This window comes from Neolamprologus multifasciatus, chromosome 8, assembly GCF_963576455.1.
Source record: "Neolamprologus multifasciatus chromosome 8, fNeoMul1.2, whole genome shotgun sequence".
NCBI lineage: Eukaryota > Metazoa > Chordata > Actinopteri > Cichliformes > Cichlidae > Neolamprologus > Neolamprologus multifasciatus.
The window spans coordinates 8,004,004-8,018,654 of record NC_140446.1 but is presented as its reverse complement, the minus strand read 5'-3'; the positions used below and the strand labels follow the sequence as shown (position 1 = coordinate 8,018,654).

General features: G+C 40.8%; 1 protein-coding gene across 7 annotated transcripts in view; it reads left to right on the top strand.

Moving 5' to 3' along the window:
- The first annotated feature begins 2,257 nt into the window (after positions 1 to 2,257).
- Positions 2,258 to 14,651, top strand: part of sdk2b (sidekick cell adhesion molecule 2b) — a 292,041-nt gene continuing 279,647 nt past the window's right edge. For all 7 annotated transcript variants that reach the window (XM_085170970.1, XM_085170968.1, XM_085170966.1 and 4 more), the window contains exon 1: positions 2,258 to 3,214. In XM_085170970.1, coding sequence (XP_085027096.1) covers positions 3,076 to 3,214 — 139 coding nt within the window. In that variant the 5' untranslated portion in view covers positions 2,258 to 3,075. The remainder of the gene's footprint in view (positions 3,215 to 14,651) is intronic.

Genomic DNA, 14,651 nt, shown 5'->3' with positions numbered 1-14,651 from the left:
GACTTTTGGTCTGAGCAAACAGCAATGCCTTTTGTCATTCAACGATGTCTCTCCATCTCTTTTTTTCTTTTAATGTGTTGCTTTCCTTAAGGCCTCCGAAAAGAGAGGTGGAAATTTGAGCTTAGAAGCCTGTCTTTTATTTTGTTCATTGAAATGAAATGAAAAGAGTGGTCAATGCTGCACTTCACACTCAAAGGTTCAGATTGAAATAGGTAACAAAAAATGTGTTCATTGATAAGCTGTGGAGCAAAAGGTGTGAACACATCACCAAAAATAACCCAAAACTTACCATTTGGGTGTTTTTTTTAATGTGTTTTAAAGGCATTTTGCTCCCAATCATGCATTTTATCACTTGAAATAATGTCCAATCATTCTGCAAAACAAAAAATGAATGAAAATCAATTGTGAGGAACAATGGTAAGACACACACACAGAGAGATACACACACACTTGTTTTCATATCTTAGTGAGGACATTGCATTGACATAATGCTTCCCAAGCCGCTAACCCTAACCATCAAAAATGAATGCCTTATCGTAACCCTCAGCCTAAACCTAACCACACCTAATTGTAACCCCGACAGTGAAACCACACTTTGAGCCTCAAAAATGCCTTCAAACTCGTGGGGACGAGCATTTTTTCCCCATAAGTGACTGTTGGTCCCCACAAGTATAGTAGCATGCCAATTTTCTGTCCTCACAAAGCTGTCTAAACATGTACACAGACATGCATTTGAGAACTTGCAATGATACCATTTCGGTCATTTAGAGAAAATTGAATGCATTTTCTCCACTTACTGCACATTTTTGATTCTTTTCTAACTCTCTTAACTCCTTTTTTCAAAAATGCCATTTAACTGTGTGTTTTAAACATTGGTATAACTTGAAATTACTGCACCCGACTAACTCTTGATAAACATTACCAGTTGCACGGTTACTACTTGGGCTAGTTAAAAATAACATGTCTCATTCTGAAGTGAGTACAGCTTGCACTAAGCTACTTTAGCACCTGTGATCACAGCTAGCCGTTGCTCAACAACACCAGGAGCTAACACCTGGCATTGTTGGCATCTGCAGGGAAAGGAGGGGTGCGGGGTGGACACACACACACACAGACACAAACACACAAACAAATGGATTACCACTTGTCTGCAGAAAGCTATGGCTCAAAATACTGTGTCCAGGGATTTTCAAAATTACCCTCTTGCTGAGTTCAGTCACAGTAAATACTTGAAAAATCATAACTGGTTTCCTGAGATGCCCTAAGGCTGGCCAGGGAAGCACTCAATCTTGATTTTCATGATGGTAACTCTCCTATTATTAACTTTGTGCAAGGTATCGCATTTTTGAATAAGAAGGAGAAAGCTAAAAGGAAGCTGAAACTCTTGTGCAGAAATAGCAGAAGCTATTATCATGGTGCATTATTTCCAAGCTGCCCTGTGGTGGCTTAGATGGGCCTCGCCATTTGTTAAAACAACAACAAAACAAAACAAAAAAAACATTACAAACACTAAGCACTCCTGTTTTCTCCTGGCAAGGCAATGTCATTTTCAGGACATGAACATTTGCTCAGTCAGGCTCTCTCATTCTCTTCCTTGACTTCCACTTTACTGATACTGTCATTTTGGAAACATTTGCTCACCAGCCACCCTTCTCTGCTCTTCCTCCTTCTGTCTTCCAACGATTCTCTTCTCACAGCCTCCTCCTCCTCCTCCTTGTCTTCCTCCTTCTCCTACACACAGAGAAGATAACATGCAGCAGTTTCAGTCTTGGCTGTGTAACGACTTAGCACACCCATTTGCGCCTTTTATATTCATGCCATGCACCTCAAATAGCATCGAGAATTACATCCTGTAGCCTCAGCGAAAAAAGGAAAAGAGCAATACAGAAAGTGCTACAAAAACATACAGTATCATAGCTCAAAGTATTAAAATGCAGCCAAAATATAAATCCCTCTAATGATACCACGGGGGATAAAAAGTACTACAAGGTCAGTAAACTCAGACACATTAGCCTATAAATCCCCGCAGAAATATCATAGTGATTTCTCCACAGGCACCCTAAGAACCACTACATTCTTGGCAGCACAAGCCGGACGCATGCTCCTTAAATCATTTTAACAAAGGACTATATTCATTCCACCTTTGTGTAATGTGGAAAGCAATAAAATCCTCTCCTGAAACCATGTGCTTGGCTGTATTGTAACAGGAGATGTGTTTTTGCGCATGGCCGCATGGTGGCATCATGCGCTGCGCTGCTGCTGAAGCATCAGATCCCACCGTTACCTCACGAAGAACCCGGGACTCGTCCTCATCCGAGGCACCGGCAACCGGGCTTTCCTCTACGGCACGGCTCCCACTCTCATCCTGTGACTGCATGCAAGTTTCTCCCCCCACCGCCCCCCATTCTCCGCTCAGCGAACTGCTGTAGTTCTTCTCCGCTCCTGTCAAAGCAAATTGGCGACCTTGACGGTGCGCTCTGGGGAGGAACTTTACGGGGGGTGTGCTCCATTTGTGGCGCTCCTCTTCAGAAAGGAAAGGATTCGAGGAAAAGTCTGTTCTGCGCTTTGGAGAAGAAGAAAAGAGAAAGAACAAAAACACCTAAGCACTCCGCCGGGAACAAGGCGAAGGAGGAAGTTAAGTAAAGAGAAGAAGACGAAGAAAAAGAACAAACCAGCATCTCAAGGACGCACGACGTGTAAGTGGGGGAAAGGTGTTCTATGAGGTGCAGCTTTCCTTCTTACAGGTGCAGCAAGAGACAGACTGTACTTGGACTTAACCTGGATTCATCTGATTGAGTTGCATCCTTCAGATAAACAAACGCGCTCTGTTTCGGTACTCCTACGGAAAGATTTTACAATCAACGAGGCTCGTGGAACTGCAGCGAACTTAGACTGTAAAACAAACACACAGTTTGACCGAATTTCTCCGGTCGCCACAGGCTACGGCAGAGGCTTGGTTTTGCGCTCCGGGGTCGGTGCGCTCTGCTCGACTTTAGTGGTCGCAGGTCCTCCTGACAGAGAATCAAGCAGCAGACGAACGGCACCACAGCCACGGCGGGACTCGGCCACTACGGCATGCTTAAAGCTCACCGGGCACTTGTTGTCCAGTCCTCCCGGTTTGGGACCATGTTTGAGGACTCCTTTAACAGATCGATGTGGCGCGTCGCATGGATTTTATTTTTTTCCTTACTCATCCACTGCGCACAACCTCAAGGTAAGAAGAGTGCTGGATCGCCACTGTACCGATGAACCGATCACACCGGCCCATTGGTGTTTGTAGTTACCTGCTGTGTTAGATGTTAATATGGAACCCTTTCCGGTGTGGTGTGGCACCGGATTTTTGCAGTCTTCATCCTTTTGCACGTAGCCCACAATTTTCTCTTTAGGCTTCACATCAGTGAGATGCTGAGCTCTGTTAAATGTGGCACCACTCTCACGTTTGCGCTTTAATAAACATTTAAAATAGGCTTAGTTTTTCCCCACACTTAACGTATATCAAACTTCATTGAGTTCATCCACACCGATGTGGGTGAAGTCTAGAATCTAATGAGACACATTTAAGACTTCTCAAGTTTTCAAAAAAAAGACCGTTTTAACGAATACTCTTATTTATTTTATACTGCTGTTTTTTGTTTTACAGTTTGAACATGTGTAATGAGCCCCTCTGATGTCACGTGCCATTACGAGCCAAGCTGTTGAAATGTTAAGCTGATTAATAAGTACGAAATAATTAATCACTCTTCCCCGCAGGAAACTAAACTTTGCACGGCAAACAAGCGCGGCAAACAAATACATACATATTGAAATGCAACGATTAGAGCGGGCACAGAGAGGTAAAGTATCAAATGCTGAAAATTAATTGGTTTTCTGAGAATTATGCAGCCTGAGCCGAGGGAAGCACCAGCCAAGTGTGGCAGTTCACAGGGAATCGGTGGCGTTTATCTTCTTTTTTATTATCTGTTTTTTCACAAGTCAAATTCTCAGCGCAATAATCCCACAAGATCTCCTGTAATATTTCTGTGGAGACTCGGTGCCCAGAAAGAGAGTCTACTGTAACCTTAGGCATTCTTCCTTTCATTTTTACCCACCTATCACAGAGCTGCCGGGTGTTTTATTTTTTATGCTGTTTTGCTAAAGTCGGTTGCTTTTTTTAAACTATTCTAAAAGAAAACCTAGTTTCTCCGGGAGATTAACGTGTACATTACTGTCACTTTGATTCAAACGCACATTTAGTGGGGTCAGGAGTTTGCACCATGGGTCCTTTCTGTTGCTCCAGGGGTTCCTCGCTGAGGTAGAGCCTGGAAAATTGCTAGAAAATGAAAATGGAAACATGATGAACTTGACTGAGGGTTGTCCTCTTTCTTCACACTTCAAAGCGTCATCACACACTGCACAAAGTGGAACTCTTGTACTGTGTCTCTTCGACCTTTCATTCAGGCATGCTCAAAGTATATATGTTCAAACATATGTGCTCTGAACATGGATCAAGAGACAGTGACAGTCTCAGGATGACAATCTTCTCATTCTTTGCCTTCCTTTGCTGCACCACCTCTCGCTCAGGTTGTTGGGATTCAGGTACTGATGGCTCTATGAAGAGAGAGTATTGCCGCTCAAGATAGACTCTTGTGGGGCTTACTTAACAATACAATGTAGGAAAGATGAATTTAAAAAAAATGTGCACACACAAACAAACAAGGCAGATATCCATCGTTCACAGGGGCATATCCCCGCGTTTGACATTTACAACAGATTGATAACTCATGTGTCCTAGGGATTAAGAGTCCTGACATCGTTGCTTTCTCGTTTCCTATAACTGCTTCTCTCCTGCTGTTTGTATCTGATTCTAGATGCTTTGCCCCACTCTTCTTTCTTTCCTTCTGAATGCTTATTTAACCAAGCAAGTTAAATAAGAACACATTATTTACAGAGGTGGCCCGGGGAGAATGTTTTGCGAGTTTTTCTGTGGTTATGCACTGATGCATACAGAAATTATGCATGCATGTGACTATGTATGTTGGGGATGAAGGCTTGCAATCACTCTCACTCTCTTTCTGCTCAATCCATCCAGCAGCAGCTCTCAGATTCCATCACACAGTCGCTCTTGGGTCAGAAAATGTAGGATTTAATTGGACTCTCTTCAGACCATTCAGAGTGCAGCTCGTTGAAAGTGACCCCAGTGTGGGATGCTCTCTTTCCACCCGATGATTAAAGAACATGATGAGGCAAGTAGCCTGCCTCTGGATGGACATGTCAGCCAGTGCTTGCCATATTTTAATGACCAGTCTGCTAAAACAGCTTTTTAACGATGGGAGAACAGCCTTCATCAGACCAAAGTGCTATGAAGTCTTGCTTTAGGGCTTGGTGAGCAAAGAGGGATCTTCTTCGGTCCTTTTATTTCATACATTGTCACTCATCGTCATTGTGTGGCAGGGAAAAGAGTAAAAAAATGTCTCATTATTAAATGATGTACATCAGGATGAAACTGATGGCAAAAAACTTGCATTTAGTCCATCGGTAGTTCTGATTTATCCAAAATAGGAAAGTATTCCGTGGTTTAAACAAAGACCCTTTAACTTTTAAACACCTTATTTTTGGTTACTGACACATAAACACACTCTTGTCTTGAAATTGAATAAAAAAGCCTTTCTGCAAACTCAGTCTGGATATTGTGTTTAAAGTGACAGTTATAAGAGCTGTCTGGTCTGTCCCCACTGTTCACTCTCATTCGCTTACTGAGGTCATGCCGAGACAATGCTGGGCTCGCCTGCTGGTTTTGTCATTTCTAACATGTCTATTTTGGATCTTTGAGCAGCAGGGGAGGACTCTATTGGAATGTCATGTTTGGCACAGACACATCGGCGTCACTCAACGTCTGCAGATTATGTTGACTAGCTACAGCTCAACTCGAGGAGCTTCGCAGGGACTTCAGGATTTCCTTCTGTCAGAGGAGTGGCACTCAGATTAACATTAGTAAGCGTGGTTATGACAGGGTGCGTGGCGCTACTAGGACATGGCGCAGGAATCAGCCACAACATTTTTAGAGCTGTGGTGTGTTTGTAGCTTAATGTATTGGACATGAATCTTGACACAATCATAGAAGTGCAGTGCGTCATTTCCATTTTCAATCTTAGAGGAAAGTTGATTGAAATTGTGTGAATGAAAGGAGATGGTTGCCTTTTGGGAAAAGCTCTTGACTCGTTTCGATGAAAGTAAAATTTAACACATTCTTATTACAAGCAACAAAAAGGCTGAATAATTGAAGGTAGAGCAGGGCGATATGACGAAAAATATTTATCATGATATACATTTGAAAATTTGCGATAACGATATAACTGACGATATAATTGACAGTAGACAAAATACTTTACAACTCCACAACTTTATTACTGCAAAAAACCCCATCAATGTATTTTCCCTTAAACAAGCAGCTGTTTTTTTATGTGCATTAAAGTTATATAAAAATGTAACAGTGCAAATTCCTTGCTGACAGTTTAACCAAAAGGCATTTCCAGTGGAAATTAGCCAACATATCCTCAGCATAACCATGTATAATATCCACAAAACTTAAAAAGAGGTTATACACACACAATACGGTAATATTATGTTAAAGCACAGTACGTATCACTCCGCGAGGCTCCGCCTACGATAGCCGTAATGCTCTGACAATCCATCAAGCGGTGTGGCTTCGTAGCTTAGCAAAGTCGCACTAAAACATTTGACAGATTTTCGAGCGCCGTGTAGCACATAAAATCGTTTCGAGGTCAGTAAACACAACCAGAATTCATACATAAGGCACACGGGATTATAAGGGGCACTGTCGATTTTCAGAAAAATCAAAGGATTGGTTTTAAGTGTGCCGTATTTTCCAAACAACACGGCAATAACGACGGCCCGCTAGCATGCGCTACCAAAAGTAGTGCTTTGTTGTGTATCTGACGGACGAAAGCTAAACCAGTTCCACACCACTGAAGTTGCAGCATTTTTACAAACCAATTCTGGTTCATCCGTTTCATTCAACAATCCACTTTCACTCTTCTCATTCTTCGTCGCCGCCATGTGTGTATGTAAACATAGGCACTGCGCATGCGCGTTTTACCCATATTCTATCGCGATATGTCATTTTCCTATCATTGCCCAAAATTACACCGGTATTACCATGAACGGTATGATATAGCCCAGCCCTAATTGAAGGTGGTCATCAGCTATTTTTTTAGTAACTTAATCAGTGGAGAAGGTGAAGCTGCATTTTCAAGGGAGAAATGTTGAGATAGAGATTTTTGCATTTCTGTTACCTTGATGTGTCTCATCCTTTCCACTAAATGGTCATTGTGTGTTTTATTTGCCCACACTTGAGAAGGTAATTTCCAGCCCCTTTGGAGATAAAACTCCGACTGCAAGTGCCTGAAACACTGTGTATAGAGAGCAAGGGACACTTTAAATCAAGACTATTAATCTATTTCCTGTTACCCTTTACAGTCACCTTTGGTCTTTTGTGTATCACATTTTTATTAGTAGCAAGTACACATGTTCTTTGTAGGATTACTGAAACTTATTGTTATGGATTTGAACAAAGTTGAAGTAAGTGAATTGAGCTAAGCCAAAAAAAGGAATCAACTGAGATTGGACTGAGAATGATTTGTGGAGACAGAGGGGTTGAGAGAATGTCTCCAGACTACAAATGTCCTGATTTGTCACTCATCTTAATTGACAGACTGGGGATCTCTGTTTCCTTGTAGCAGCTGTGCCCTGTGAAATGATTTTCAAAGGGAAGGAGAGGAAAAAAAGCGAGGCTTTCGTAGATCCCTGCAGCCAGCACTTTGGCAAAAGGTCACAACATATCGCTTTTAGTATTCAGGGCTGGCAAGAAAACTCATGGTCAAAGTCCAGTGATAGATTTCTCAGAGGGATGTCTAGAGTTTCACTGCGCTACATTCAATAAAACAAAACTACCCACCGAAGGTCTGTAGTAGTGGCAAGTCTAAGAGAGAGGTGTAACTAAAGACCTTCTGTTTTTCTCTCTGGATAGCACTTTCAGAGCTTTTTGAAGTGGGACTTTTATTTATTGATCTTGGCCCAATTTTCCAGTACCATACAGCCAAAAAGGTTAAGAGTGGGACTATGTTATTAAATTGCCACACATGGTCTTTGAAAATTTATGACAGAGCGTACTAATTGCTTAAATATATGTTTAAAAAAACACTTCAAAGAGAAATATAAAGAAACACTCTGCACACAATCAACGTGAGAAGTCTTCTGTAAACTTGTATTGCTCACAAGTGGCACTTTTGCTTGAGTCAGAGGCTATTCTTTAAATTGCACAATGCATTGTTTAATTAGGATGAACAATTCTTTGTGATGTAGAACCAACTTCCCCGGAGAATCATCGCGGAGGGAGAAGAATAGGAAGAGGAGGAAAATGATCCTGATTATGGTCGTCTGCTGTTTGATCTTTGTGACAAAATAGTGTAAAAATTGGTGCGCTTAGATGGGAAAAAAAGGATGAGAGTTTAACGTGAAGTGAGGTGGCATAAATATGGAGCCACCAACAGTGGCTCACTTCCTAGAGGGTGCTGCAAAGTAACAATAGCAAGGAATAATCAATACCATTTCACAACTTTCTGATCTGTGATTGCTTCCCTAAATTCCCCCATTGGCATGCCAGACACTCTCCCCTTTTTTCATTTTTAGTTCATGGAACATTGTAAGAAGTTAAATCCTAAAATTTCAACCCGCTCCTCTCTTGGAAATAGCTATGTAACCTCAAAAAGAGGCATTATATTGGAAAATTGGAAATTTCAGATTATGCTATTCTAAGTGCTGTGCAGTCCAGACAGTTTGACCAGAACAAACTGAGGCAATGATGTAGTAGCCTAATTCACAAATAGTCTCTTTAAGCCGCTGTCATTTTGCCCACTGCCTGGAACATGGCACAAAGGAGTCTGTTTGCCATGGCTGTCCTATTTGTCTTTGCGTGGTTATTAATTTGGCTTCTGGGAATGGGAAAAGAGGCCACCCAGACCAGCTGGGAATTGTCAGTATACACTGAGCGAGACAAGGGTCATTGCTGAATGACTGAAAGCAATTTGAATATTTTTGTGAATCCAAAAACAGAGGGTGTACTTTTCTCCCTTTTGGCTTTAGTAGTGATGATGAGTTGGCTTCATTGTTCAGTCATATAGTCTAATTGGGGCAGTGACTATACTGGATTAAACCAGCACTGCTGACTGTCTTTTTTTTTTCTCTGACATGTTCTTCTTTGATCATTCTGCTTTGCACTAGGCCAAGTTAGATTACCTGCACAGAAATTATTGCTCCATTTGTTCCCCGTGTTTGTGGGTGCACATTTTCATGCACAGCAGAAGTTGAAGGTGGTTTGAAGAATGTGTTTGTAAAGGCTGAGCTTGTGCGTTCTTTGCACCTTTATTTACAGGTGTTAGTATTTACCCTTTGATGTACGGTATGGAGAACACTGATAGCTTACATGTTTATTGTGCTTGGCTTTTCAGAAAGAACACTACAGTGTTTTTTAGGGTTGTTTTTTTTTTTTCCCCTTTTGAAGCCTGTGCTCCTTTCGATCTACTGTTTGTGAGCTGGAACAATAAAGCCTCGGCATGAACAAGGTTTATGCACTGCGAATGGATTGAAGGATTTACAGTAGGGCATTCCACCTTGTTTTAATATCACTGTGCTGAAAGCATATCCTGTGTTTTTCATATTTGCTGAGGCAAGCCAAGCCACACTTGTGCACTCTCGCAGCTTGTTAAATTAGCATCTGGGGGCCTTCTGTACTTCTGTGCCACACACGTGGGATTCCAGTGCACAATACCTTGTAGTGAGCATGATCGGCTCTTGCTTACGTCCTTCAAATTGGACTCCAAAAAGACTTCAACAAAATAATAAGCGGGAGGTATGAATGTGATTACAGACTTGAACTTTTCCCTCACTGTTTAAGTGGGACATTATGCAACCCGCAACAGGCAGGGGGGAGGCACAGTCAAGGCCTGTTTACCATCATCATCCCTCATCTGGCTAGATGGAAATGAGCACAGACCTTAGAGTGACACTAGCTTCAGGAGGCCCCCAAACCCAACGCACTCATGTGGATCCTTGTGTGTTTACAATTGAAATGCACTCAGATTGGCTGGAGGCTTTGGAAACCACCTATGAACCCTGTAATTGCTGTTCCCTAGGGGATGTGTTTTGTGTGAGTGTGTTTGCCGGTGAACTATGAATTTGAATGCATACATTAGCTCTATGGGCTTGTGGGTGTTCATCTGTTTACAAGCGGTGGCCAGTCTAAGCCCACAAACCAGTAAGCAGTCTTAACTATCACATCTCTGGCATACACACCGAGTTCCCCTGGAGCTACAATAATGTCCCCAATACCAGTTCATGGAGTTCATGAAGGGGGATTAAATTGGAAATGCCCACAGCAATACATATCGTATAATAAAAGGGGCTCGGACTAAACTGTTCCTCCTTTCTGCATAGATTTGCACCACTGGCATTACCCTGTGTTGAAGAAACCGGATGACAAGCAGATCATTTTAAAGACTTAGATAAGGACGGTAGAGGGTCTGATCGATTCTGACAATCACGCCATTTTTAACAGACATCTCATCAAAGGCCCATTCCCTTTTTCGCCATCCCATTACCCGTCTATCCAGCACTCGGATCCACTGCCTATTTACCCATCCCATGCAGGAATAATGGGCCTTCACCCCCAGTTGGATTAATCAGCCATAACCATATGCTACCGTGTGCAATTATGCTGCAATTTTGACCATGGGGAAACAGCTGTTGCCATTTGAAAGGGTGGAATAAGATTGTAATTGCCTTAACTTTGATTTGTAGGGTGCTTTGATTTGATGAGAGAATACATTTTTGTGCTTTACATAATAATACTGTGGAATGAAGAGAACTATTAGAACATGAGTCTTTTTCCACGTCCAGATCCATTTGAAGGATAACCTTGCCGTTATGAGCTATTACTCACACATTATATACAAAATGAGTGTGTTTATTCATTTGGGTCTGAATGGGCTTTCTATTTTCTAAGGCAGTGTTTTAGATTCAACCATCTAATGACATTTGAATATGTTTGTGTGGGGCTGCTTTAACATTTCGATACAGGAGATTTTTCTTTCTCTCCAGGTATCTCATCAAAACGGGTTTCTTTCTTTTATGAATAAGCATCTCATGCATTTCATCTTCTAGGCTTTTCTTTTACAGAGAATTGGGTGCATTTGGTCACAATTGTTGTGTAGGACTGGTCCAGTTGGAGAAACATGCTAAAGGATTTCAGGGAAAATGTGAACAGGTCTGTGTGTATCACTTTTCTCCCAGTACGATTGGTTGATTGTAGAGGTGGGAATCACCATACATCCCACGATACGATATTATCACGATACTTAACGCACGATACGATATTATTGCAATTTTTAAAAATATTTTGCGATATTCAGATTCTGTACATAAAGGTAAACTTTATCAATATTCATTTTATCTAATATCAAAGTCTCGCACTCAGTCTTTCTCTCATTTCAGTCAGTTTTATAAACTGAACGGTTTGTATTACAGTCTAGTCCAACTTAACTGAACGCAACCATCTGGTACAATTATAGCTATTCTGAATTATGCAATTTATGAAAACTGTGCAGCCCATTCAGCAACTGAGGAATTTGAAAGTAAATTAAAACAAAATATAATTTTACATTAAATAAAAAAGTTTTAAACTTAATTAAAATAAAACATGTCTTAAATTAAAATAAGTAAACTGTCATGTTTATTGCTGCCAAAACAAAAGTTAAACACATTTGGACAGTGAAGGAATGTCAGGATTCTTGCTCAGAAAAAGGAGCAGAGCATGTTCCAGCCCACAAAAACTTTTTTTGTAACAAAATATCGATTTCTGCTGTCCCGGTATCGATACATTATTAGCAAACAAAATATCACGATACTACACATTATCGATTTTTTTCCCCCACCCCTAGTTGATTGTATAAATAAATTGGTACTTGGTAAGCTTGTTGATGTCAGTTTTTAACTAATTTGGATGTCTACCTCCTTGAGAATTTTCTGCTGAACAGCAGCAGAGGGTAGTGCATCCTTCCTTTCTTGTTGGTCTTAAGCTCGAGTGAGAGCTGGCAACGTATAGTCTATACTGCTTCTCTGTAGAACAAAGCACCAATGTGGAAGTCAGCATTCTGACAATTTTCACAGCTAATAAGCTATCCCAGAGCTCATAAGCTGCACACAAACAAATAGATTTTCTTTAAACCTCACAAATTTATAGCATTTCCTAAGAAAGCAACCAGGACATCAGAGTTTTATATGTCAGATAGTTTATAGAAGATTCTGTATATCGCTTAATTTTCCTGCCTCACTTTTACCACTTGCCTGTGGCATAGAAAGCACTCCTTTAATTTTTCATATACTTGACAATTACAGGCTTTATTTTCTAAAGCTTTAAAAGAAAAGTATACTGAATGATGCATTGCCTTCTCTGCAGTTGCTAATTTGTTTCACTGTGTTAATATGTTAACCTTTTAACTGACTGAGAAGTAAAAACCAGAAATGGACTAATGGGATGCGTTTTTAATGCGTTAGCTGTGTGGGATTGAAATTGTCTTCCTTTTTTAATAGTGCAATAAATTACTCCTTCGTGACACTTCTTTGAAAATTGTGTTCAAATTCACGAAACATTGTTCTTATTTTCCGTTTTTTGTTCTGTTTAATGCTTAAGGGCCAGTCTCAAGAGATTTAAGGCATGGATCCCTCAATAATAAATGTCTTACATCTCAGAAAAAGAATGTTCTGGCATTTTTGTTTTTGCACTGATCATTGACGCCTCTGATATTGCTTTTGAAGAGTTCCTTTGACTCCTGCTAAGCTTCATGTAAACACTGTTGAAATAATTTTTTTTGCAGATGTAATTTATAAATGTTGTCTTATGTGAAAAGAAAGATAGTCAAAGATGGAATGAGGCAGAGGGGAAAGGGGGAAAAAAAAAAGGTGATCGCAGCATCGCCAATTAACTGGAAGCTAATCAAAGCCTTTATTTGAAACTTTTGTGAGTCTGTGTGTGACATTTTTGTCCCTTGAAGGCTGACAAGCTCCTGATTGCTTTCTTAGCCAGCTGCTCATCCATCACCACATTCAGCTACCCTGCTGGTATCATCTTAAAGGCTTAGAATCTGATATCACCTCCTAATTGAGATTCCTATTTTATCTGTGACTCTGAAAGGTGGAAGAAAATGTTCCACTTTGAAAGAAAGACATACTTTCATAGCTTTTCTGTATACTTTACACTTGAGCACTTTCCTAAATTTAGATGAGATTAAATTAACATCTTGATCATCATTTGCTTGGATAGACTTTACACATGACTAAATTATTTAACACTCTTAGCAGTCAGCTTAATGGGAATAACCCAGTGATAATAGAAGGTGGCAGAGTGAAATGGATGTTTGGACACTGGGATTTGACCTCGTGCATCACTTGTGCTTGACCTCAACTTAAGGACGCTAATTGTAGCCTTACTGACACCGTGCGACACGTTCACTGATGCGATACCCGATCACACATTTGTAGACGCACACACATAAAAAACAAAACCTATCCCACAGGTTTGCCACACAGAGTGAATCACTCTCAGAGCTGATCAGTGCAGGCGGCAAACGCTCCATCCATCTTGATTTGTCAATAGCAACAATTTTAATTACACCTGAGTGCTGTCAGGCTGCCAAACTGGGCGGGGAATATTGATTCCATCCCAGTAATTGATTAATTGCTTTGTATAATGGGGCAGTTTTCTGTTGAATCCCATCTCTTATTTTGCCATTCACTTCATTTCGTCAGTCTATGTATTGTGTTAACAGAGTGAGGTGTTCACCCGAAGACAGAGTATTTTTGTGGAGTGCTTGTAAAGAGGTCCCTCCATATTTTAGTCTAGCAAAAGTGGCATATTAAGGAGAAGGAGCCCTGTTGTTACTGTACAGCAATAGATAACCATTAAGTACTGGGCAGGCATTGCAGTACATCACTGCAGCCATTATGTGACAGTTAAAGGGGGTGAGAGATTTGGAGCCACAGCTGCCAGGGACCTTTTACTCAAAACTATAGCTTAAATTTGTGTGACTGTTTTTCACAGCACTCCACTGTCTTGTGAAATGGCCTCCTACTTTTATATTGCCATTTGAGAAGACAATACATACTAGTGGTAAAAGAAGTGTGGACGGCCCTGTGTATTGGCCAGCGCCACAGCTCTCTAAATCATTCTTCCTGCCTAGCAGAAATCTTTAAAACTGTTATAACGTGAGAGAAGTAAAGAGCTGCTCTGGATCCCGACCCTACAACCATAACAATACCACTGAGCAGACTAGGTTGAGTTTACATGGAACAGAGTTGCTTACCTTGGTCTTTCATTGAGTACTCCAAGTGTTAGTCAGACCATAAATGTACCGTAAACACTATAAAGTAGTGCAGTTCAGTTTTGATAAACTCCCTGTGAAACAGCTGATTACATTTTAAAAAATGAGATAAAAACAGGACTACTAATTATGGAAGTTGTAAAAAGCTTAACTCCCCAGTTGACTTCACTGACTATAGTGGTATTTGTGTGGTCACAATTTAGATTCCAGCGTGGTCTT